The sequence below is a fragment of the Hyperolius riggenbachi genome, chromosome 4 (assembly GCF_040937935.1).
Source record: "Hyperolius riggenbachi isolate aHypRig1 chromosome 4, aHypRig1.pri, whole genome shotgun sequence".
NCBI lineage: Eukaryota > Metazoa > Chordata > Amphibia > Anura > Hyperoliidae > Hyperolius > Hyperolius riggenbachi.
The window spans coordinates 443,792,194-443,817,215 of record NC_090649.1 but is presented as its reverse complement, the minus strand read 5'-3'; the positions used below and the strand labels follow the sequence as shown (position 1 = coordinate 443,817,215).

The window sequence follows — 25,022 nt, the reverse complement described above, 5'->3', positions numbered from 1 at the left end:
GAGAGGTCAGATACCCCCCAGGACCATCCCTGTCCAGGGAAATGTGACTACCACCATGGTTACACTACATGTACCAGCATAATCCACTAGCTACCCCCCTTTCCCCATCCAGAGAGGTTGGATACTCCCCAGGACAATCACTGCCCTGGGAAATGTGTGACTATCACCATAGTTACACTGCATGTACCAGCATTATTCACAAGCTAAGCCCTTCATCCTGTCCCGAGAGGTCGGATACCCCCAGGAACAGCCCTGCCCAGGAAAATAATTATGTGACTTTCACCATAGTTACACTACATGCACCAGAATTATCCAACAGCTATCCTCTTCTATATGCTTCACTGGGAAAGCTGCCGTGTATTGCCCACCACTGTGTACACATCACAGTGAGATACACACAGACTTCCGTACTAATGTGCAGTCCTGCTAAATCTATTTTGCCTGCAGGACTGTTATGGACCGGATGGAAATGGCTCCATGTGTCCTGAGTTTTCCAATGAATCAGCTCTGTCCTCTCTGAAAATTAATGGTTCAAAGCCAAAGCACTTTAAGGGCTGGTTCAGACGGACGTTTGGAGGCGTCGCGTTCGTTGGCGTCGCGGCGGCAATGCGTTCGGGCTTTCAGCAGCGTTCGCATTGCGTTCGGATGCGGTCGCGTTTTTTTTTCCCCCTAGGAGAACATTACCCGTCGCGGTTAACCGCCCCTGGAAGCAACATGTAGCTTCCAGGGGCTCCTTGAACGCCAGTGAAAATCGAGACCCGAACGCCGCGTTCGTGTAAACGTGCGTGAAAGCTTGGTACAAACGCTCCCATTCACTTGAATGGAAGCGTTTAACGCCAAGCCCCAAACGCTGGCGGTAAACGCTGCACAAACGTCCGTCTGAACCAGCCCTAAAGAAAAAGAAAAAAAAAAAAAAGAAAAAAAAAAGCACTTACAGAAATAAGTCTACTTACTCAAAGTGCTTCTTGATTTTCTCAGGCTCTGCGTATTTGGAAATTCCATTAATAAACAGTGTTCTCTTTACCTGGAGATGGAAGACAGAGGATAAACATGAGAATAAATGGGGGAGGGGGGTATAATAGGGTACACAGAGGCGGTCAGTGACCAGCCGGGCATGCTGGGGCCACATTACCAGGTCATCCTCCTTGTAGCGCATCTTGGAGGTGTGCCGCCGCATGCTGTACACTGTCAGCAGGAGGTAGAGAAATGCAAAGGTGGTGTGAAGCCACAAGAGGTTGTTCCTGCACAGGGGTGAGAGAGTGTGAGTTATATGCATGATCAGCAATATCCAGCCTATACTGCACTCTGCAGGGAGTTCCCCACACTTCACACATACACGCTACACATACAGTACATACTGTGCACAGACGCACACTATACAGCTACTGCACACAGACACACTAGTCATTAATAATGCACACAGACACATGATACGCTGTACACACACACATACTGTATGCACACATTACACTGTGCACACAAACAAAAGTTCTAATAATGGCACAAACACTGCAGTGTTTTTAGTTTTTTTGCCAGTTGTGTCTGTTGTGTATTTGGATTAGAATTACAAGCATTTCATGAGTTTTAAAGTAGTTTTATTGACATTTACATCAAGTTTATGCAGAGCCAATATTTGCATGGCTGGCCCTTCTTTTGCAAGACCTCTGCAATTCCTGCTGGCATGCTGTCAATCAACTTCTGGGTCAAATCCTAATGGAAACCCATTCTTTCATAAGCAATGCTTGGAGTTGGTCAAAAATTATGTTTTTTTTTGTTTGTACACCCGCCTATTGAGGATTGACAACAAGTTTTCAATCGGTTTGGGGAGTTTCCTGGCCATGCAAGGCCGGCGCTACCATAGGGGCAACTTTGGCAATTGCCCCAGGGCCCCCGAGAGCTGCTGGGCCCCCCAGAGTAGATGCAGCCGGTGGTGGATGAAGATGGCGGTGACAAGAGGCCATGGACAGGCAGAGGGGTGCACCCGTCAGGACAGATGAGTAGCTACTCTGCCAAAGACTCTGTAGGGTTCCTGGGGAAGACCTGGAGGGGGGGGGGGGGGCAAAGACAGCAGGCTACAGGGGCAATTTGTCATTAACAAATGCAGCATTAGGGAAGGGGGATCTTACAGGTTAGATTTGTACGGAGCCTCATTATAGCTAGATCCGGCCCTGTGGCCATGAACCAGAAATGTCAAAGTTTTGTTCCTCAAGCCACTTTGACCTTATGGCTCTGTGCTCCATCATGCTGGAAAAGGCATTGTTCTTCACCAAACTGTGCTTGGATGGTTGGAAGAAGCTGTCGGAGGATGTTTTGGTAACATTCCTTATTCATGACTGGTTTCTTAGGCAAGATTGTGAGTGAGCCCACTTTGTTGGATGAGAAGCAGCCCCACACATAAATGGTCTCTGGATATTTTACTGTTGGCATGAGACAGGACTGATGGTAGCACTCACCTTTTCTTCTCTGTATATTTTGCCAGACTCCTTAAAGTGTACCTGAGATGATTTAAATATAAGAATTTATACTTACCTGGGGCTTCCTCCAGCACAATATACACCATCGGCAAGGGAGCCAATGGAGTACATAGGGCTGGAGGAAGCCTTGGGTAGGTATATATTATTCTTTGCTAATCATCTCAGGTTTCCTTTAAACATGCAGAAATGGGCTTCATCAGAGAAAACGACTTTACCCCAGTCCTCAGCAGTCCAATCTGTACTTTTTGCAGAATATCAGCCATTACGGACATTTTTCTTGGTAAGAAGTTGCATTTTTGCTGCCCTTCTGGACACCAGGCGTTCCCCTAAAGTCTTTGCCTCAGCGAGCATACAGATGCACTCATACCTGCCTGCTGCCATTCCTGAGCCAGCTCTGCACTGGTGGCACACCAGTCTTGCAGCTGCATTATCTTTAGAAGACGGTCCTGATGCGTGCTGGACTTTCTTGGGCACCCTCTTCACAACAACTGAACCTCTCCAGAAGTTCTTGATGATCTGATAAAGGGTTGATTTAGGTGCAATCTTACTAGCAGCCATATCCTTGCCTGTGAAGCCCCTTCTATGCAACGCAATGACGCCTTTGTGAAAACCAGTATTTGTGTCATTCCTAAAACATCTGGCCACACATACATACATGACTGACTACAAATACATACTGTACACAAATACACACAAATGACATGAACACACTGTATATACACACAGACATCATCTCACCTGGAGTTCAGGTTGGCAATGGTCGTCCTTCCAAAGCTGTAGGCGTTATTCTCTAGATAAATAAAACTGTAATCAGTGATATGTATATTAAAAAAAATCAGTGTTCTTTTATGAGATCAGAATAGGGGGGCACAGAGTGGATGGGGGGCTGCAGGGTGCTTGTCAGTGATGGCCTCAGTATGGGAAGACCAGCTAATGAATATTACAGCAACCAATCCGGTTCCCTGATCCAGGACATCCATGTGTAACCATCAGTGGATAAGTCCTCTCCCTTCCCGTGTCTGACGTGCCGCCAATTCCCATCCGCTGAGAAACAGTCTCTACTGACAACCATGAGGTGATGTGTGGCCTATATATAATCACTGGAGACTGGACGTCTTTCTGTAGGAGGTCTCACTTCCAATCTGCAGTGTTTTCAGGTACAGGGGGCACAGGAGAGGCCCCCAGACAGAAGGGAGAGGCCACTGTCACTAGTGTGGTGTGTGGACATAGCTCTCCCCTCCCCACCATGGTAATATGCCCACGATGTCGGCTACTCACCCAGCAAATCCCCTGAGAAGTTGACTGGCAGCACAATGCCAACCGAGAGCACCCCGACTACCACCAACAGGCCGATGATGTGACGCTGGAAGGACAGGTAGTGTACGGCGTCTGCTCCACATTTCTCAAGAATCTCATCATCTCTGCAGGGAAAACAGATGTCACAATGTGGTAGAGAAGGCACTCATAACTCAAGAACCATCCATCAGCCCCTCATACCACCCCAAGAACCATCCATTAGCCCTTCATACCACCCCAAGACCCATCCATCAGCCCTTCATACCACCCCAATAACATTCAGGCATCTGCCCCCTAATACAACCCTGAGATTCACCACCAACCCCTCATACACTCCAAGAACAACCATCCACTGACCTCTCAAACCACCCTAAGAACAATCATGAACCTGTCCCCTCGTGCCACCCTGAGATCGGCCATCCATCAGCCTACCCTGAGATCGGCCGTCCATTGGCTCCTTCATACTATTATAGGAAAGGTTACCTCTCAGGACTCTCAAATGGAGAATAGCCATTCTTCAGCCTGAGAACGTAACTGGGAGGGAAGAGGCACCCAAATGGATTCAAAAATAATGTGGATATATTTTTTACCTCAAAGGAAGAAGGTATAGCTTTTTTTCTATTTTTTTTTTTTAATATATAAATGAAAAAGATACACAAAAACCGGTTTACCTCATGCAAGATATCTTCTTTCTTTAACGATAAGAAATGTCCTCATTTTTGGATAATCCATTTTGTATTTTTTTGGGGGGTGCCTCTTCCCTCCCAGGTATTTCCCTCCCAAACCCTTATTTTTTAGGGAGTAATGATCTAAGTTCCTTGAACTTATAGCTGCTGACATCAAGATCCGAATAACCATAAGTGAGGACAGGTTTTCCTTACCTGCCTTTATACTGTGGTTGCGAGTACTGCAGTATTACTCTACTAGACCAGGACTGGGTAAATTACAGTCCGTGGCAGCTATGCTGCCAGCACGTTGATAGACGGTGGGATTCCGCTCCTCTTCCCTTCTCTCTCCCACCATCCTTTCAAAAGGACTGTGTAGCGCACGTACAAGAGAAGCAACTTACCCAATCGCACTCTCCAGTGCCGATCTTCATGGCATCATGTGACCTGCCATCAGTACATACCAGCATGTCACTCGCCATGGAGATTGCTGCTGGAAAGTGCAGTTGGGTGAGTTACCACTCAATCTTTCTGCACTCATTTTCCGAAGGGAGCGAGGGAGGGAGACACTCAAGATCCAAGAAAAGTTTGCCCAAACCTGTACTAGACCCACTTACTTTACCTGTTATAAAGTACTACACTTCACGGGGCTCCGGGGGCTCTGTATCTTTTTGTTTTATTTTCTGGAAGGTTCTTCTGACCCCACAGACATCATCCTACACCCTAAAAACGGTCATCCATTGGACCTTCAATACAGAGTACCACCACATGGGGCAAATGGGAAGTGGCATTCTGAGGACAGGAGTGACTACTTTGACAAAGTCCATAACATAATGCCCTGAGGCCATTCTTCTGCTATCTACCCCGCACTACGCCCTCTAATACCAGAGATGGTCATTGTAGAACTCACTTTATCCTGAAGATGGCCGTCAGCCAGGAGCAGAAACCCTGAAAGAAATCCACAACATATTATCATAAGAGACGGTCATTGATATGATCATTTTTCTGACTTGTATACAAATTTGATGCAAATGGAACGCAGCTTGGAGCTGATAAGGTCCACTATCTACAGGCAACCATGATCACAAATGTAACACGATGCATTAAATGTTTTCTTTTCTATTAACACCAAGCGTGATTTTGTGCGTTTTAGAGATCGTTTGTTTCACAGTGCGATGGAGTCTGGTTTTCCAGCAATTCATTAGGCTTTCACTCTTAAAGGGGCACTATGGCTAATTTCTTCATTTTAAGTCCATTTAACAAACATTTGTATGTGTAGCATTGTTCATGTCATGTATTGTGAGTGATTTAAAAAATTTTTTACACTGCAAGTACACATATATAGCTAACGAGTCTCTTCGGGCAGATTTACCTTGCTGAGGCCAATTCAGCATAAACCATTGTGTAATAGGAGGCACTGTAACTGCTCTTTGTGCTGCTGATTTATTCCCACTCTGGTTCATTCAGATAGGTTTATTCCAACTTGTAACTGCACAATCGTGCAGTTACTGAGCTCTGTGCAGGCTACAGCCGCCGAACAGCGCAGGAAGGCACTGTGTGGCTCTATCGTTCCACGCTGCTCGCTAAGGACCCCTATTTTGAACCTGGCACAGCAACGGACACCCATTGTTGCCCGTTGCTGTGGTATCTAGCATTCGGGTTTTCAAGTGCGGCAGCGGCAGCTAGCAGACAACTGCTATTGCTGTGTCCTGCTTATGTGCAAAATTATATTTATAACCATCTCCTTCTTCCTGAAAACTACTCGGTGTAAATAAAAAAAAAATGATCTCCCTAAAGAGATACAAAGCAGGACACAGCAATAGCGCTTGTGTCTGCTAGCTGACGCTGCTGAATGCTGGTTACCACAGAAACAGACAATAGGTGTCCGTCGCTGTGCCAGTATCAAATCAGGGGTCCTTGCTGTACAACAGATGCAGCCTGCACAGAGCTCAGTAACTGCACAATCGTGCAGTTACAAGTTGGAATAAACCTATCTGATCGGACCAAAGGGGGGGGGGGGGGGGATAAATCAGCAATACAAAGAGCAGTTACAGTGCCTCCTATTACACAATGGTTTATGCTGAATCGGCATCAGCAAGGTAAATCTGCCCGAAGTGACTCATTAGCTATGATATATATATATATATATATATATATATATATATATATATATATATATATATATATATATATATATATATATATATATATATATATATATATATACTGTACTTGCAGTGTAAAAAATCCTTTTAATCAGTCACAATACATGACATGAACAATGCTACACATACAAATGTTTATGTTAAAGGGACTTAAAATGAAGAGATTAGCCATAGTGCCCCTTTAAAGAACAACTGAAGTGAAAGCCATATGGAGGCTGCCATATACAATTTATTTTAAGCAATACCAGTTGCCTGGCTATCCTGCTGACCCTCTGCCTCTAATACTTTTAGCTACAGACCCTGAACAAGCATGCAGCAGATCGGGTGTTTCTGACATTGTCAGATCTGGCAAGATTAGCTGCATGCTTGTTTCTGGTGTGATTCAGACAATACCACAGCCAAACAGATCAGCAGGGCTGCCTGGCAACTGGAATTGTTTAAAAGGAAGTAAATATGGCAGCCTCCATATTCTTCTGACTTCAGTTGTCCTTTAAGGCAGGAAAAACACAGCATGTTTGTGTAAAGATTGAGTCGCATCAGTGGAAAAATAGCATTGCAATTTCAGTGATCATTACGGAGTCCTTGCGATTGGCGATACGCGGGCAACTGACGCGCCACCCGATCTTCAGATCGAACCATGGTCAGTGTAAAAGAAAAAAAGCTCCAAATCCAAATTTCTAGCATGAGCATTTGTTTGCCCCCTTCTACCCTGTGTACAATTTGTATTTTCTTCAGGTTACCTGGCTCTTTACTGATGAATATCATCAGTTGTATGCAGAAGTGTTGCAGACGTGTTGCCACAATCAACAAAGAACAAATCCAAAGCAATGTTGAGTTAATTACTACACTAATTACAGCTGCTGGTGGGATTTTGCCCTCGGGCCAGAACTTGGCATGTATGCTCCAGTAGATCTTTTCCTTTCCTCAAAAAAACCTAATAAAGACTGCAATGGTGCGCTATTCTTCAGCTCTTATAACCTCCACCACATACGTTACCTTTGAAGTTGCACACCCTAGCATGCAACTCTCCACACCGTGCATGTGTAATCCCACACACACCTCCTCCAGCACTAAAATCAATGATTACGCACGATCACCAGAGAGCATGGCTGACCACATTACAGACCAGCATAACTCGTATAAATTTTAGCTCTCCACATCCTCGAATCCAGTGACAGTTTTTATGAATGTTTGGTGGAGGGATATGATTTTGTTTTCTCACACCATATACTGCAAATATACGTACACCTGACGAAGCCCTTCTCGGGTGAAACATGTTGGGTTTTTTGTGTGTTCTTTGAAGGTGTTTTTTTTTTACCTCACTACGGTTTGCAAGCTGCGTCACATAGCGTGCAACCTGTACAGGAGGTGTGCTTAGCAAAATTTTGGTGGTGAACATTTGGGAAGTATTCTTGAGTGAATCATTAACACTGCGGATAACCCTCCCACCACCTTTTTTTAAGTGTACTGCAACCTACCAATGTGGTTGCATGTCTATGGGGTTAAATACAATATATATGTTATACCAAGCTTTTGTGCACCAGCCTGAGCGATTGAGTTTAATATTATATTACTAACTGGGCACTTAACGGTTTAATTACTGATGTTTGGACCCATGACACATGCTACTGAGTCTACATTTTAATAACCTAAAAAAGTTATAGTTTAAGTGCACTCTTTAGGGGCTATTTTTTTGTAGGAACTGGTTTCGTAGTAATTTAAAATTGCAGCCAGGATGACAAGTGAATACAAACATATTTATATCCTCCACCGGACAGAATGCCATTAATTTGGTCCTTGCATTCCCCCCCCCCGTCCCATCGAGGAGACGGAGCCATACTCACGTTATCTCTTTGGTCGAAATCCACAGAACTGGACACGGAGGTCAGGCGTTCGTATCGATCGTGGCTCTCTGAGTGCATAGCGGAGGCCATGCTGGAGAGAGAGGAGACAGTGATGTCATTACGAGACAAGAGGCAGTGCCTGGAGGTGAAAAGGTTAATCAATCAGAAAATATTGGTTGTTAGCAGAGCGTTCCCGGTGCAGATCGCCATATTGAAAGCTGATTAATTGAAGAGTTACATCAGAGAGACAGAGAGAGAGGTACAGTAACCGCATGCAGCCAGAGATCGGGGTTAGATGAGACACGGACGCAGCTGTGGAAAATTATTGTGTTATTAGAGAGGAAAGAGGAGCACACAGACACACAGACGTGGCACATACTATTCTCGCTCCTCACGGAACCTGTGCTGCCGCCTCGCCCTGGATACAGGAATACAAAACATAAATTACACAGAGCACAGAACGAACACCAACACAGTGGGGGGACTGGAGTACCGCGGATGTGTGTGGAGGCGGGGGCCCTTATAAGAGCGCTGTAAAACCAGTGCAGGAGATTTGGGCACAGACGGCGCCACCATAGGTCATAATAGGAATTGCGGCTTTAGCGACGCACAGTGAGTAACCATGGCGCTGTCCAAAGACGGAGCTAAAGTGACTTTAAAAACACTACATCATAACCCACTATCCACGTGGACTGGGGTGGAGAATTGTAATTAATACTGGGACTTGTGCAGGAGCAGGGTAAGCTGTATATCGGTTGTATCCAGCGCCCAAGTCTCCCAGTGGCGATGTTATACATAAGCGCTCTGATACACTATACTGGCTGAATCCCCACCGATCCAGAGTCCAATGTGCTCCTCCTACAGAATTATACATACGCTGACCAGGACAGTGGACCCCAAATGTACTGCAAGGAGTGTCATTGCTACCCCCTTGTTTGTGTAGATCAGCCTTTTTCAAACTTTTTACCCCGAGGAACCCTTGAAATAAATGTTGGATTTCAAGGAACCCCTGCATTAGTGCGGGGAGTAGGAATTTATTTTGCAGGACACATGGGGCTTGATTCACTAAGACACATAGCATGCCTTATCAAAGTTATCACGCCTTATCAGAGTAGCATAGCGAACTTATGCCTGCTAATTGGCAACGACGAGAGCTCCACTCGTCCTGCCCTCAGCCCCTGCTCACTATGCTACTCTGATAATGCGTGTTAACTGATAAGGCGTGCTAACTTTGATAAGGCATGCTATTTGTCTTAGTGAATCAAGTCCATGGTCTTTTATAGTGGGTGTGGTTTTTAACTGTAGCAGCCTTGTTGATTAGCCCCCATTCCACTTTTTTCTTACAGTGCTTCCTATTATAGTAAGTACTCTTTACTACATAACTCCTTATGGTGCTGCTCATTACACTGCCTACCTATTCCACTGCTTTTTATTAAAGTGCTCCTTATTATTCTGACCTCTAATTTACTGCTTCTTTACACTGTATCCCTTATTATAGTGTGCTCTATTATACTCCACCCCCTGCCCCTACCACATTTGAAGCGAGCGTACGATGAGAACAAAGAGGAGCCGAAAAGGTACATTTGCAGTACCTTTCTTAGCTTGCCACTGTCACAGGAGGGCTAAACGCCAGGGAACCCCTGCAATGTCTTCAAGGATCAGTAGGGTTCCAGGGAACCCTGGTTGAGAAAGCCTGGTGTAGATAATACACGTGTCTAAGATAAAACATACCAACAAGTTACAGTATGTTCGGATCTATAAAGATGTTGGTGAGACATGGCAGCTTCATCAGGTGAAAGTCATGCACTTGGCTGCTCTAATAGCCTGAAGAAGTGGGTAGACCCCACAATAACACACCATTTAAAATTGCGCAAAAGGTGGATCAGCGCAACACCAGGCCGCCTCCGAATGGCCTCCATCAGAGATGCGCTGAGCCCCCCCAGGAAGTAGTGTAGTTCCTGGGGGGGCTCAGCGCATCTCTGATGGAGGCCATTCGGAGGCGGCCTGGTGTTGCGCTGATCCACCTTTTGCCAAATTTTCAATTTTCGATTTTATTTGATTAGCCGCACCCAGGCTATGCATATACATAGGTTAGGATTTAGTTAGTGTTAGGCCCCTCCCATGGAGGATTGACTTCTTCGCAGTGGGAGGGACGAGTACTTAATAGGTTGCATGCAAGCTGTTAATGGAAACCAACATCCTCCTCTAGTGGTAGACAGGTCATGTGTATGCTCGGTGTGTATTCGACCCCACAAGTGGGGCTTGCACTCTTTTGCAGGTATGCACTAGTCTGTTTTTAAGTAGCGCTGCTCATTTCCTTGCTATGTACTAATGCAACACACCATTTAAATTGGCAAAATTGAGTTTCATCTTAAACGTCTGTATAAATTACACACACAGTAGTTGAGAAACTTAAGGTAGCCCTACATTTAGAGATGATGGGCAGATTCTACCAAGAGACAAATCTCTCTCTGATCGAACCTGATTAAAGAGAGATATGTTGGCTGCCCATACACCGCAGGCCGACTCCCTATCAATTTCATGCTGAAATCTCTTGGGAATCGGCCAAGTCCGATGGGTCAGCCAACTCACCGCTGTTCCCCTCGTGTATAAATGTAAAGGTATGTGTGCATTTATACATAACCTGTTCTGTGTCGCGGTGCCCACCTTCCGAATCGACTGTTATTCCATTACCCCATACATGCCTTCGGCCAACATCACACATGTTCAGAGTGTATGTGCTGGCAGCGTGTATGGGGCTAATGGAAGGGTGGCATATTTGAAAGACGATCGGCACTGAGACATGGGACAGGTTATGACAAAATAAATAAATAAATTTAAAAAAAAAAGAGAAAGGAGAGCGGGCTAAATTTCTTCAAAAGAGCAATTTATTCAAATTATGTACAACCTTGAATGACGATGGATCATTCAGCTACTAGGGACAATATGGATTGATGAAGTTACAAAGTCCTCAATACGGTCCAGGTGAGAGAGCAGGGGACTGGTGGCCGGCCACAGGAAAGGTTATGTATAAATACACACATACTTGTACATTTATACACTGAATGAGGTTTCTTCGCTTGTCTTGACATCGCTCGCTGTTACTGCTGCATATCCAATTGACCACGACAACCCGACATCTTGCTCATGATCGGGCAAGCTCAACCCGAAATTGGTCTCATCTTCGATCGAGCATGCACTTGGTGGCACTGATGTTCATCGGATTGTATTATAATTATCAAATCGGATGGTCGATCGGCTGCCAAGTCGCTAGATGTATGGGTACCTTTGCACTCCTATATTTTAATTAACTTTGGGGTTTAGGTGCCTCTACAGCACTCCATACATCTCTCCCATCATCTCACCGAGATTCAAGGACAACTATCAAAGTTAACTGAAATTCTATAAGTCACTGATATTTCTAGTAATTACTAGCAAACAGCAATACATAGGCTTTTTTTTATATTTTCATAAATTACGGTAAGCGAAAGTAGTTTTTTTTTTTTTGTTTTTTTTTTACAGAGAATAGATGAATCTGTGGGTATTACTATGGAGGGCTGCACCATGCAGAGATGGGGGGGCCATTCCCAGCACACTCAGCATACAGAAACAGACGTCACTTGCTGTATTCTCTGAACTTCCTTCTGAACAACAGATAGCAGAGATACAGCATCAAAGCATGTAGCCAAGCAGTGTGTAAATCACTCATCAGCTTCAGCTCTGTGTGCTCCTCTCAGTCACAACATTACAGCCAGAAAGAGCTTATTCTGAATGGAGGGTGTAAGCATCTAAAAACAGGAAGAACGCAAGGATCCTGCTCTTTGAAAGCTACACTGTAGTTGAAAAATCACTTGCCTGTTCTCATATGGTCTATGACAAAGTAGTATGTGTGGGCAGGGCAGAAACAAACAGTTAATCATTGCCCTGTGAATAATGACAGGGAAGTGGCACCTATCTGCATGGTACAGTCCTGCAATCTGAGGTCTGGGAAAGCAGAGGTCCGATACAGAAGGCATTTCCTTTACACAGGCTGTGATTAAAGACACATGAAAAGCCTTGTGTTGTTACTGGCTAATACAGGGGTCAGGAACCTTTTTAGCTGAGAGAGCCATAAACTTCACATTTTAAAATGTATTTCCGTGAGAGCCATACAATATGTTTCAAACTGGGACAGTAGGGATCACATCCCTGTTGCCATGGTGATGTGTATACAGTTGATTCACTGGGCGGCGGAAGTGTCATACACATCTTCAGCTTCTCTTGGGTTTCAGCAACATCAGCAATTTCCCAGAGAGCCATACAGGAGAAATACCAACTAACAGCTTGTGCAATTAGCTAGCTGACTTGGGGGTTGATTCACTTTGTAGGACGAGATCCTTGCACTTTGGCCCAATAGGTTGCCTGTCAAGTGAAAGGCAGACTATTGGGCCAATCAAAGTGTTGGGATCTCGTTCTACATAGTCAATGGACCTGACAGGGCCCAGAGTGGGCCAACTGGAGCAGGCGTTAGTTTTGGGGTAGCGCGAGTAAGTTAGTAGTGCATGCTACAGCAGAATCATGCCTATGTTGAAATTTTTTTTGGGGGGGGGTGCTGCCACACTGAGCTGCGCTGCTTGAGCAGTGTAGCTTAGTGAATCAACCCCTACTGATTTCTCTGTGAGCGAGATGTAGCCATCATAAGAGCCACATCTGCCTCCCGAGCCATAGGGCCTGGGCTAATCGCTGGTCTAAGACCCCTGGGCTAATCGCTCTATACATATAAGGGGGTTTACAGAATAGGGGGCGCTTCACACTGCAGAACAAACAAACTGATCCATATAAAAACTGATCTGTGTAAACAGATCAGTTTTTAAAAGGCATCAATTGTTCATCTGTGACCCTCCGTTCCATTACATTGGATGTGTTGATCTGGAAAAGTCACTACCACTCCAAACTTGCAGTCCGTTCGGCAGAGCAATGTGAACAGATCCTATTGATTAACATAGGATCTGTTCACCTCCGTTAGGGCCCATTCACACCTCAAATCGCTACACGCTAGCGATTTGCGTTAACATTTTCCGCGGGAGATTTTTCTGCGATTTAATGCAAAAAAAAAAAAAAAATCAGTGGACAAATTTGCATTTTTGGAGCGATCAATGTTTAGTGGTTCTATACATGCTAACTGCGATCGCTCCAGGATCACCGGCAACATGTTTCAGGTAACGCGTTTTGCAATTCGCGATAATAGCAAAACGCCCTCCATCGTGGCAGTGAGAACACTGCCATAGACTTCAATAGCACAAGAGTTTTTAAAAAACTCTAGCATTTTGCAATTAGCGGGAATCCCGCTTAAGTGTGAATGAGCCCTGAGGATCTGGTTGTTTAGTTCTGCTAAACGGACCGGTTTTCATGCCAGTGTGAACCTGCCCTTAAAGAGAACCTGAATTGAAAATAAAAATACCCATACTTCCCTCCTGTGTAGTCTACTCCTCCATCACTTTCTCCTCTCCTACGTCCCATTTGTCCACTGTGATCAATGGAATTCCCCATCCTCCATTTTAAAATTGGCGAATACCCCATAACAGCTTCCTGGTTAGCACACTGTTAAACTCTCACCCACTAATATCGCCCACTTGAGCCATAGGGAAATTTGGACATTACCTTGCACATTCAGTTGTAACTGACAGCTGCTGATATATAACTGACAGGAACTGGTATATTTCAGTTCTGACAAAACATTGTCAGAACTGGAAGGGATCACTGTAAGTAGAAAATGGTGAGCTTCTGAGAGGAACTGATGGGGAGGTTAGTATGTAATATTAATTTCCAGCTATGTCATGTGTTTATTTTAAATAATTTCACTCGCATCAGGTTCCTTTTAATGTTTCTTTGATAGTTGTCCTTTAAAGTATTGTACACCTCAGATATTTACCTCAGGAGGGAGAAGCCTCTGGATCCTAATGGGGCTTCCCCTGTCCTCTGCAGTGTGAGCCAGCCCTGTCTCCACCAAAGCAAGGTAACCAAAAACAACTCCAGTGGTCAGTTGGAAAAAGGGGTTGTGTTGATTTAAAAAACAAAAGTTTTTGTAGACCAGGAGAATTGATTCATAAAGGTTGGTTTAATTAATCATTATTTGTCTTTGTCAGCAGATCTTTGGGGGTCCCACCGCTGGATCTTCTCTGGTGAGGAGGACGGGGGAAGCCTCTTTAGGATCCAGAGGTTTCTCCTTCCCGAGGTAAGTACCCCCCCAGGGTACTTTTTTTCCCTTCAGGTAACTTTAAGGGTGCCCGTATATTACTAGTTTTTTGGCATAGCTATATGGCCATTTCGACCATAATGACCAAATCTATCAGATATCAATGCTGCAAGATGGTCACTCGATTGATCGTTTTGATCAATAACAGGCCAAAATTGGTCTCAAGGATCAAACAGGCATAGTGGAAAATCTTGGTCCTAAGGGCTCAATTGGGTGCACAGTGGCAACGATATTCGATTCCTGGTGTCCCAACGACCAATGGACCCCAGGCCAGTGCCGGTTTGGGTTGTCCCTGCGAGTGCCCGTACCCGGTGACACTGCCACATGTACTGACATCACTGCATTCAGCTGTGTCAAGTAGTACAAGCACTCGCAGCACCAATTCAAAAAGAAGCCAGACACCAGAAGAGGCGAGGATTCGCACATAGGCCTGGGAAGGAAACACACACTTGAGGGCTCCAGGCAGTGGAATCTGTTGGAAATCTGTCTGCAGTGTGTGGACAGGCAATAAATCCTTCTCTGATTGGATAGGGATCTATCTGATAGCTGATCTCATGGCAGACCGACAGCTGCATGACATGTACCCGTCGCCTGGCAGGGATTGGGACTCGATGCCTCCGGTGACAGTTTGGGGCTACAGCTGTAGACGTGTTGCCTGGCGCCTCTGTTACTATAGAGTTAGGGAGTACTAACGATGTGTTACGCATGATGGAGTGGATTCTGGCGGGTGGGGTAAGAAAGAGAACAATGCATTCTGGGGTCACTAGGGTGTGCCAGATCTATAGGCAATATCAGGGGGCTCCCGTATGCACGCTAGAATCTCAACCTGAGGCGGTCTTTATTGGCGAGTTTAATCTAGTGTGTGCATGTAATTAGAGAGCTAGCAACCCCACAAGTGCAAAAGATAGAACATGTCTTTTAAAACAGCAAGAAAAGTAATTAAAGTGAACCAGAGATGAAGCACCCTTGTGCATTTTACCATATATATTAGTGGGAACATTAGAGAAAACACCTACCTTGCTCTCTGTTTCATTCTTCACTGCGCAGTCTGCCTGTTATCAACTCTGATAAAATCCCCGACTGAGCATTGTCTGGCTTTGCCCCTTCCGCTGAGCCGAACGTCCGCCCGGCGGGAGAGTCTGGCGGACCAGTCGTTCGCTACAGTATGGCGCGTGTATGCGCCTTTATGATTATAGCCGAGTCAGTCTTCTGTGATGTCTTTTCAAGCCCAAGCCTGCCCCCTTGTGGCTCTGCTTTCCTGCTATGTATCCTCATAGCAGGAAAGCAGAATCAGGAGGGGGCGGGCTTAGGCTTGAACAGACATCACAGAAGACTGACTCAGCTATAATCATTACAAGGCAAAGCAAGACTGAATGCTCAGTCTGGGATTCTTATCAGAGCTGTTAACAGGCAGACTAACCAGTGAAAAATGAAACAAAGAGCAGAGTAGGAGTTTACTGTCATGTTCCCATTGATATATATGGTAAAATACATGAGGGTGCTTCGTCTCTGGTTCTCTTTAAATCCTTCTGGCAACCAAAACTCAAAATACATTACCATTCTTGAAATGGCCAGTAAACTAATACACCAATACAGGTGGTCTCCAGTGAATGATTGAGATAGGGACTGTAGGTTTGTCCATAACCAGTATCTGTCCATACATCGACACACTAATCTCTGCCCTCTGTACCTCCTCTATGTCTCCAGTGCCCCACCCCCGTGTTACTTCTGGTCCCCTGTGCCTTCAGTGGTAGTTTGTACAAACACACAGGGGCTCGATCCAATTCACTTTCTCTCCTTGATTTTCTCCTAGGTAATATTTTCACCTCTTATCAATAAAATGCCTTTTTAGGCCACCAATGAGCAAGAAAATACTCTGAATAATTTTGACTGTACTTTTTGGTGCTTTTTCAATAGAATGCTGAAAAGATGAAAAATAACCTCCTAGGAGAAAACTTTGGAGAAAAGGGGCATTCAATATGGACCCATGATGTGTTGTGTGCAGAACTGACCGATATTCACCACCACATCCAATCGTTTAACCACTTAAAGTGACAATGAAGCAAAAAAAACAAAACAAAACTTGTGATATAATGAATTGAAAGTGTAGCATGGAAAATTCATAGAACATTAGTAGCAAAGAAAATTCTCATTTTTATTTTCAGTTATATGTTTTTTTTTTTTCGTTTTTTTTTTTTAATATAACATTGCATCGTTCTCTAACATTTACAGTTTACAAACTAAACTCTGCATTTTAAACTATGAAACAGAGCAGAGCTAATGACCCTTTGAACTTCCCTGCAGTAAAATCTTATCTGAAGTCTCTTACTGTTTCTTTGATGTATAAGTGCTTCAGAAAAGAGCCCTGTAGCAGAGCAAAGTTTGGTCGGAGAGCTCAGAGAAGCTGTTTTGCATAGATAAGTGAAGATTCCTAACTCTTCCTGTACTGGAACCAATAGGAGACTCATATCTGTGCTGCTAATGTTCTATTTCTTACCTGTACTACACATACAAGTCGTTATATCATACGTTTATTTTCACTTCAGATTCCCTTTCCCTTTAAGAAAACTTTACTGCCCCAATCACACAGCAGAAGACTTCACTTCTGATCCACAGACAATCCGATCAAATTGTTGTCAATCAGAAATATTGGCTCACGTATACCAGCCCTGCCAGAACACATGCTACAAACACTACGGAGTGAGCAAATATGGCCATCCTGTGTAAAAAGAAAAATACAATTTTTAACAGGTTTACAAATGATCAACGCATTAACAAGCTCCTTTGTACAGTAAAAACTGTTACTGAGTCTGTATTGATTGTAAACTAGCTGGAGCGTGTACTGATCTCTGCTACCTCCAGTATGCACAGTATAAGCATTTACTCTGTGCCTGTACTGATAGTAAACTAGCTGCAGCATGTGCTAATCTCTGCTACCTCCAGTATGCACAGTGTAAGTTATTACTTTGTGCCTGTACTGATCGCAATCTAGCTAAACTAGCTGCAGCGTGTGCTGAACTCTTCTACCTTCAGTATGTACAGTATAAGCTGTAAACCCTGTGCCTCCACTGATAGTAAACTAGTCGCACTGTGTGCTGATCTCTGCTACCTCCAGTATGAACAGTATAAGCATTTACGCTGTGCCTGTAGTGATAGTACACTAGCTGCAGCATGTGTTGATCTCTGCTACCTCCAGTAAGAACAGTATAAGTTGTTACTCTGTGCCTGTACTGATAGTAAACTAGCTGCAGAGTGTGATAATCTTTGCTACCTCCAGTATGTACAGAATAAGCTGTTACTCTGTGTCTGTACTGATAGTAAACTAGCTGCAGTGTATGCTGACCATTTCCTGTATTGGAATCTCACCTGCTTCTGAAATATTTCAGCTCTCTTCTCCCTGTAAGTTGTCTCTCTGCACTATTTATCTTCCCAGTGCATTCTTAGCAAGATTTGAGTGCGAGTCAGTTTATGTTGCGCTATGAGTAACATGATTGTATCATAAATAAGAGCTAAAATGAATAAAGCAGTTATATTGCAGTATTGATGAGAGTCCTGGATTATCCATCCTGAAGTATAGCGACAAATAACACTACGCACATCAAGACACTGCCCCCCCCCCTTTTGCACGGATTGTTATTGGTGGAGATAGTGATGTGGATTCTTGTCTTGTACGCAGCTGACAACACAAAGCGAACGGATACACACGTATAGCACATCTATGCTCACAACCGCACTAGAGTGAGTGTCACATGACTCACCTGTCAGCATCGGTGACCAATGCCAGGCGCCCGTAGTCCCAGGCCACCTTCCGTAGGATGGAGAATACAAAGAGCAGTGCCTGGGGGAACATAAGATGGCGTCACACAGGAACAACATGGCTGCTGTCTGGTTGGATCATTCAGAACATCCAGAGTAACAATAGTGACTTAAAGGACACCTGAAGTGAGAAGGGTATGGAGGCAACCATATTCATTTCCTTCTAAACAATACCAGTTGCCTGGCTATCCTGCTGATCCTCTGCCTGTAATGCTTTTAGCCATGGACCGTGAACAAGCATGCAGCAGTTCAGGCGTTTCTGACAAGATTAGCTGCATGTTTGTTCTGGATATATCAGAGAGAACAAAAAGAAAATTGCATTTGCATATTGCAGATCTTTGTACAGGAGGAAATGTCAGTGCCATTTGTCACCACTGGAGGGCAGCAGTGCAGAGCCCTCATAATGCTTGTACTGGCTATACACAGAGAATGTACAGTATGTACCCTGTGCTGATCAGTGTGTGAGTAATGGGGGTCTCTGTCTTCTGACGAGTCATGCATGTCCTCTGATATCCACGTATGATTGATAGGGGGGGCTCTATGACTACACCTCTATCGACAGCGGAGTCACACAGGCTGCGGCTGGTACACAGCGATGACTCATAGAGCCAACAATGGGCACAGCACAGAGCGGGCACTGCCAGCATCTCTACTCGCCACCTCCAGACAGGAGTAGTCTGCACTGAATCCCATCTGTGATAACAAATGCCCTCCAGGCACACAGGTCTAGGCAGTAAACTGAACTGATTTTTTTCTGTTTGCTTAGATTAGCTCCTGGACTAGCTGACACCCATAAATTAGATTTACCTGGTCAGGAGGCCAGACACCAGCAATCTCCTCACAATGATTTAGTCTATGCTCTGCCCCTTGCAGTCTCAATAGTGGGGATGACGCAATCCATACAGCAACAGCTAAGCCCACAAAGCCTGGAAACTAACTCACTGAGAAGGAGGCTTTTGGTCCTGTGATTTTTAGCTGCACGGTTCATACAGTAAACCTAAATAACAGCCCAAGATGATGCTACATATACCCCAAGGAGTGGAGAATTGCTGAAATAATGACTGCTGTCTGGAATCCCTCCAGGCACAGCTGGATCTGCCCTCTCAAAAACTACAGGAAAGCCTAAAACAACCCTAATACATGGCTGCAATGCTCATCCTCGGTCTTTCCCACTGTCTAGGTCACTATACAGTGCATCTGAAAAGTATTCCCAGCACATCACTTTTTACACATTTTCTTATGTTACAGCCTTATTCCAAAATGAATTCAGGCTAGAGAGACACAACACAGAGTTCAAGAGTGCCCTGGTTTAGGTTTTCATCCAGGATGTCTCTATACATTGATGCAGTCATCTTTCTCTTTATCCTGACTAGTCTCCCAGTTCCTGTCACTGAAAACATCCCCACAGCATGACACTGCCACCACCATGCTTCACTGTAGGGATGGTATTGGCCAGGTGAATCTACTCTCTGTTCTTCCATCCTAGTCTGGTACACTGGCTCCTCCGCCAGCGATTGACAAACTGCAGATGGTCATCAGATCAGCGGAGAGAATCATTGGGAAACCACTCCCCCCCTCTACGACAAAAGACTGCGCTTCAGAGCTCCGCCAACGATCCCTTACACCCAGGACACCGCTTCTTCAATTGGCTTACGTCAGGACGTAGGTTCTCCACCAAGACCTCAAGGCACAGGAACAGTTGCTTCCCCACAGCAGTCAACTCACTGAACTCTCATCACACACTCCCTCCACCTTAGCCGTTTTTGAAGCATGTTTTTGCACTGCCGAACCCTTATACATTATCAAGGACAATTCTCATATCTAACTGCTGTAGTTGTTACGGGATTATTATGCTACCTTGTTAACTCTGTAAATGTAATGTATTGGTGTCAAGGCCTCAATTCACTAAGCTTAACTCCTGTCTTTAATAACTCTTCTGAGCTGTTTTACAGTTATCACAATTATATCACCATGGTGATAACTGTAAAACAGCTGACAGCTCTGAAGCGTTATTAAAGACAGGCGTTAAGCTTAGTGAATTGAGGCCATGTCTTTACTGTATGTCCTTTTCTATACTCTATTCTATACTTGAGTAACACGCTACATTTTGTTTCTCATGATTAGGGAGTCCTTTATGTGCCTTTTGGCAAAGGAGTGGCTTCTGTCTGGACACCCTACTATACAAGCCTGATTGGTGAATTGCTGCAGAGATGGTTGTCCTTCTGGAATGTTCTCCTTCCAGAGGACCTCTGGAGCTCTGAACACATCGGACTCTTGGTCACCTCCCTCACTAAGGCCCTTTCCCCCCTGATAGCTCAGTTTAGATGGCTGGCCAGCTTTAGAAAGAGTTCTGGTGGTTTTGAATTCCTTCCACTTACAGATGATGGAAGACACTGTGCTCATTGGGACCTTCAAAACCAGCAGAATTTTTTTGTAACCTTTCCCAGATTTGTGCCTCGAGACAATCCTGTCTCAGAGGTCTACAGACAATTCCTTTGGTTTGTGCTCTGACATATACTATCAACTGTGGGACCTTATGTAGACAGGTGTGTGCCTTTCCAAATAATGTCCAACCAACTGAATTAACCACAGGTGGACTCCAATTAAGATGCAGAAACATTTCAAGAATGATCAGGGGAAACAGGATGCACCGGAGCTTCATGGCAAAGGCTATGACTACATAGGTACATGTGCTTTCACATGTGTAGAATTCTGAGGGAAAAAAATGAATTTAATACATTTTGGAAAAAGTGATGTGCTGTGAATACTTTGCAGATGCACTGTATGTGGTACCCCCGCTCGGAAGGTTAGTACAGTGTGCATATGGTACCCCCTCCCCCACCCACGCTCGGTGGTTACAACAGTGAGTATATGGTACCTCCCGTTCGGCGGGTAGTACAGTGTATACATGGTATCTCTGCCCACCCTCTGCTCAGTGGTTAGTACAGTGTTTCTACTCACCAGAAAGCACATAAAGTCCAGCGCGAGGACAGTGGGGACCCCACCGAATGGCAGTCCCTGCAGCACAGTGCTGCGGATCCGGGCGCTGTAGCAGTAGTCCTTAGTGGTGACATTGTTACAATCTATTCCAGTGCAGGAGGAGGCTGAGGTGGTGCCCATAGAGGCCAGCGTGCCCAGGAAGAAGGGAGTCATGCTTCCTCTAGCATTATCCGGCCTGGAGGAAAAAAGAAACAGAGGTCAGCCACCATCTCTTAAGGCATACGAGTAACACGCTACATACACACATATTCTGGCTTATGTGTGCACAGATCAGTAACAAGTATTGGAGAAAAGGGGGGGGCGGTGTATGTGGGTGGTCCAGTATACTAAGGGGTCGGGGGGGGGGGGGGGGATAGAGTCCCAGCACCAGCCAGCCACAGCGGATATAGTTTTATAGTACTGATGGACAGGGTTTGATGACCTGACAGGAAGTAGTAACAGAGTGTGCGTGCATCATCAGACCAGGGTGGTGAAATGTGAGTTTGGGTGCGTGTTCACTTCAGGTGGGACCCCGAGATATTTGATAGATATAAAAACCTGTTTTATGGAGATACTCAGACAAGTATATAATGCAACAGAACATAGATAAACTAAAAGTGCACACCTGAACATAAAGTGTACCTGAAGCGATGTGCGAAACAAAACAGACACCTCAGCAGTGGGACACCTCAGTAGAGCCAAAGGCTTCCTCCACTGCAGTACAGGGTCGCTCTGAAGAGCTTGAGGAATATGTTCCCGTGGCTGCGCTCCTCTCCATGCACGGCCAGCAGTTGGCCAATGGCACAAAGCTGTCCAGCAGAACAGCCGAGCTTGTACACAGACGGGAGCGCGCCCAGGAGAAGCAGAGGGTCTCGGGCCGCAGTGGAGGGGTCACAGGGGATCTGGGAAGTCTCTGAATGCTCCAGGGGCTTCCTAGCACTTACATATCTAACTTTTTCAATTTTTCTCCCGACAGGCTTGCTTTAAAGCACAACTGAAGTGAGAAGTATATGGAGGCTGCCATATTTATTTCCTTTTAAACAATACCAGTTGTCTGGCAGCCCTGCTAATCTATTTGGCTACAGTCTGAATCCCACCAGAAACAAGCATGCCGCTAATCTTGTGAAATCAGATGACAGGAATGCCTGATCTGCTGCATGCTTGTTCAGGGTCTATAGCTAAAAGTATAAGAGGCGGAGGATCAGCAGGACAGCCAGGCAACTGGTATTGTTTAAAGGGAAATAAATATGGCAGCCTCCATATCCCTCTCAAGACCAAGAATTGAACTTCATCCCGATCAGTAGCGGATACCCACTTTTACATGAGAAATCTATTCCTTTTCACAAGCAGATCATCAGGGGCGCTGTATGACTGATATTGTGGTGAAACCCCCTCCCACAAGAAACTGTGAGGACCATTTTCCTGGCAGTTTCCGGTCTGTGAATCTTCTTGCATAGTGGGAAATAGCTGTTTACAGCTGTTTCCAACTGCCAAAAAAACATGCAGCAGCTACATCACCTGCCAACAGTAAAAATGTCACCACGTGATAAATGTCAGAATGTAAATCAGGGATTTAAAAGATTTTACAATGGGCAAACACTGGCTAAATAATTTATACATAATTATAGTAAAAATGAAGCACTTTTTTTTATTACATTATTTTCACTGAAGTTCCTCTTTAGGTCTAGAAAACTTTCAGTGGATGCAATTTGGCCAAGCTGGGATTGTGAATACCCTTGTCACATGACTTCCTTATAATACTGCACCCCAGAAGGCTGGAGCATTCACAAGCACCCTCGCACGTCTCCCAACATGTGATTTACTAACCTTCACAGACCCCCGATACATAACACACGCGCGCGCGCGCACACACACACACACACACACACAGGCAGGCGCATACACACACACACACACACACACACACACACAGGCAGGCAGGCGCATACACACACACACACACACACACACACACAGGCAGGCGTGCACACACACACACAGGCAGGCGCGCGCACACACACACACACACACACACAGGCAGGCGCGCACACACACACACACACAGGCAGGCGCGCGCGCACACACACACACACACACACACACACACACACAGGCAGGCGCACACACACACACACACACACACACACACACACACACACACAGGCAGGCGCACACACACACACAGGCAGGCGCACACACACACACACACACAGGCAGGCGCACACACACACAGGCAGGCGCACACACACACACAGGCAGGCAGGCACACACACACACAGGCAGGCAGGCACACACACACACACACACACACACACAGGCAGGCGCACACACACACACAGGCAGGCGCACACACACACACAGGCAGGCGCACACACACACACACACAGGCAGGCGCACACACACGCAGGCAGGCGCACACACACACGCAGGCAGGCGCACACACACGCAGGCAGGCGCACACACACGCAGGCAGGCGCACACACACGCAGGCAGGCGCACACACACGCAGGCAGGCGCACACACACGCAGGCAGGCGCACACACACGCAGGCAGGCGCACACACACGCAGGCAGGCGCACACACACACACACACACACACACACACACACACACACACACCATTTCCAAACAAGAAGAAATCAATAATTTGCCACATTGCCTCATAACTGCACTCTGTAATGATCACTGACTGTTATATCATCATTTCTGGGAATAAGCGCTGTACAGATGTTCTGCTAGGCTACAACCTGTGCTGTTCAGTGGAGAGGGGAGGAGGGGCGGTGGGCAGGAAACAAGCAAGCAGCGGTCATTTGGTGGCAGACTCACAATGTCCTCGCCCCTCCGAAGCATCATCAGCGTGCGCCCCACTCATGCAGGAAAAGGTGCTACCTGGCAGAGGGCTTTCGCCCGTGACTAAGATGAAGAAGTGAAAATAATAACATGCTGGATATGCTGAAATGACTTCAGTGACAGCTCAGAGATGACAGCTCATCATATATCACCCATACAGCAGACAAAGACTTTTCACCCACTGCTAGCGGTTTATGGCGAGAGGGAACCGCTTGTTCTGCAGGTCAATGAACTCAGTAAGATGAGGAGGAAGGATAAAAGTGATGCGCACAGATAACACAATGTCTCCCATGTGACAGCTGATTCTGTGTGACCCGCGTGACACCCACTTCCTCAGCCATCACCTCATATTACCAGATATCTTCCAGCGTACTGCAGCCCAACACACACATGTGACACCCGCTACCACTGCTCCCATTACCAGACATCTTCCAGGAACACAGCGTACAGCAGCCCGACTCAACTAAAGGGGGACCCCAGCCTCACAGCAGGCTAAAGGACGTCCCCTGCTCGAGTCCCTGAGAAATAGAATATAAACTGCAGGGGGGTAGGAGCCTATGATAATAGGTGCAGTAGTTGTGCAGAGCTGGGAACTCAGGCACACAGATCTCGTCACTGAACCCAGCAGGAGGAAAGGAGCCACTGATAATAGGTGCTGCAGGTGTAAGGTGTGCAGAGCAACCAAAGATACTAGAACA

At 45.6% G+C, this 25,022-nt stretch overlaps 1 protein-coding gene across 2 annotated transcripts in view; it reads right to left on the bottom strand.

The window, feature by feature from the left end:
* The window catches only part of TMEM63B (transmembrane protein 63B), a 74,883-nt gene that overhangs the window by 24,321 nt on the left and 25,540 nt on the right, over positions 1-25,022 (bottom strand). Inside the window, exons 2-10 of one of the 2 annotated variants that reach the window (XM_068232636.1) lie at positions 21,457-21,670; positions 18,438-18,517; positions 8,824-8,862; positions 8,445-8,535; positions 5,346-5,383; positions 3,753-3,895; positions 3,213-3,264; positions 1,133-1,241; positions 954-1,024 (exon numbers count right to left, since the gene is read on the bottom strand). In XM_068232636.1, coding sequence (XP_068088737.1) covers positions 954-1,024; positions 1,133-1,241; positions 3,213-3,264; positions 3,753-3,895; positions 5,346-5,383; positions 8,445-8,535; positions 8,824-8,862; positions 18,438-18,517; positions 21,457-21,648 — 815 coding nt within the window. In that variant the 5' untranslated portion in view covers positions 21,649-21,670. The remainder of the gene's footprint in view (positions 1-953; positions 1,025-1,132; positions 1,242-3,212; positions 3,265-3,752; positions 3,896-5,345; positions 5,384-8,444; positions 8,536-8,823; positions 8,863-18,437; positions 18,518-21,456; positions 21,671-25,022) is intronic. The other variant, XM_068232637.1, reaches the window with a different exon arrangement.